At 39.9% G+C, this 449-nt stretch overlaps 1 protein-coding gene across 1 annotated transcript in view; it reads right to left on the bottom strand.

The window, feature by feature from the left end:
• Nucleotides 1-216: 216 nt before the first annotated feature.
• LOC100955951 (interferon alpha-10-like) overlaps nucleotides 217-449 on the bottom strand; it is a 5,592-nt gene continuing 5,359 nt past the window's right edge. Inside the window, exon 2 of the mRNA XM_012814040.1 lies at nucleotides 217-425. Within this exon, the coding sequence (XP_012669494.1) occupies nucleotides 217-425 (209 nt within the window). The remainder of the gene's footprint in view (nucleotides 426-449) is intronic.

Genomic DNA, 449 nt, shown 5'->3' on the forward strand with positions numbered 1-449 from the left:
AAATATTAAAATAAATACATAAATAGAAAACTTAGCATGTTCATCTCTAATGAAATTCTTCATATAGAGTGGAAGATGATGTTGCTTAATAGTCTGGAGAACATTTGAAATAATCTATATCTCATAGTGGAAATGACAGTCTCTGGAAGGGCAGAACTTGTAGAAGTGTGAGATAGCATATTAGTCAAAGAGAATCATTTCTGTGTTGGAGGAGTCTCATTCCTTACTCTTTAATCTGTTTTGCAAGCTTGTTGATGAAGAGAAGGATCTCAGGATTTCTGCTCTGACCACCTCCCAGGCACAAGGGCTGTATTTCTTCTCTTTCAGGTAGAGAGTGATTCTTTGGAAGTAGCTCCTCATGCCTAGTGTGGAGTCCTGGTTCATCAGAGCAGCCTCTTCCATTCCCACTTCCTGCATCAGACAGGCTTCCAGCTCATTCAGCTGCTGAT

This window comes from Otolemur garnettii, unplaced genomic scaffold, assembly GCF_000181295.1.
Source record: "Otolemur garnettii isolate 467f Iridium unplaced genomic scaffold, OtoGar3 scaffold00791, whole genome shotgun sequence".
NCBI classification, from domain to species: Eukaryota; Metazoa; Chordata; class Mammalia; order Primates; family Galagidae; genus Otolemur; species Otolemur garnettii.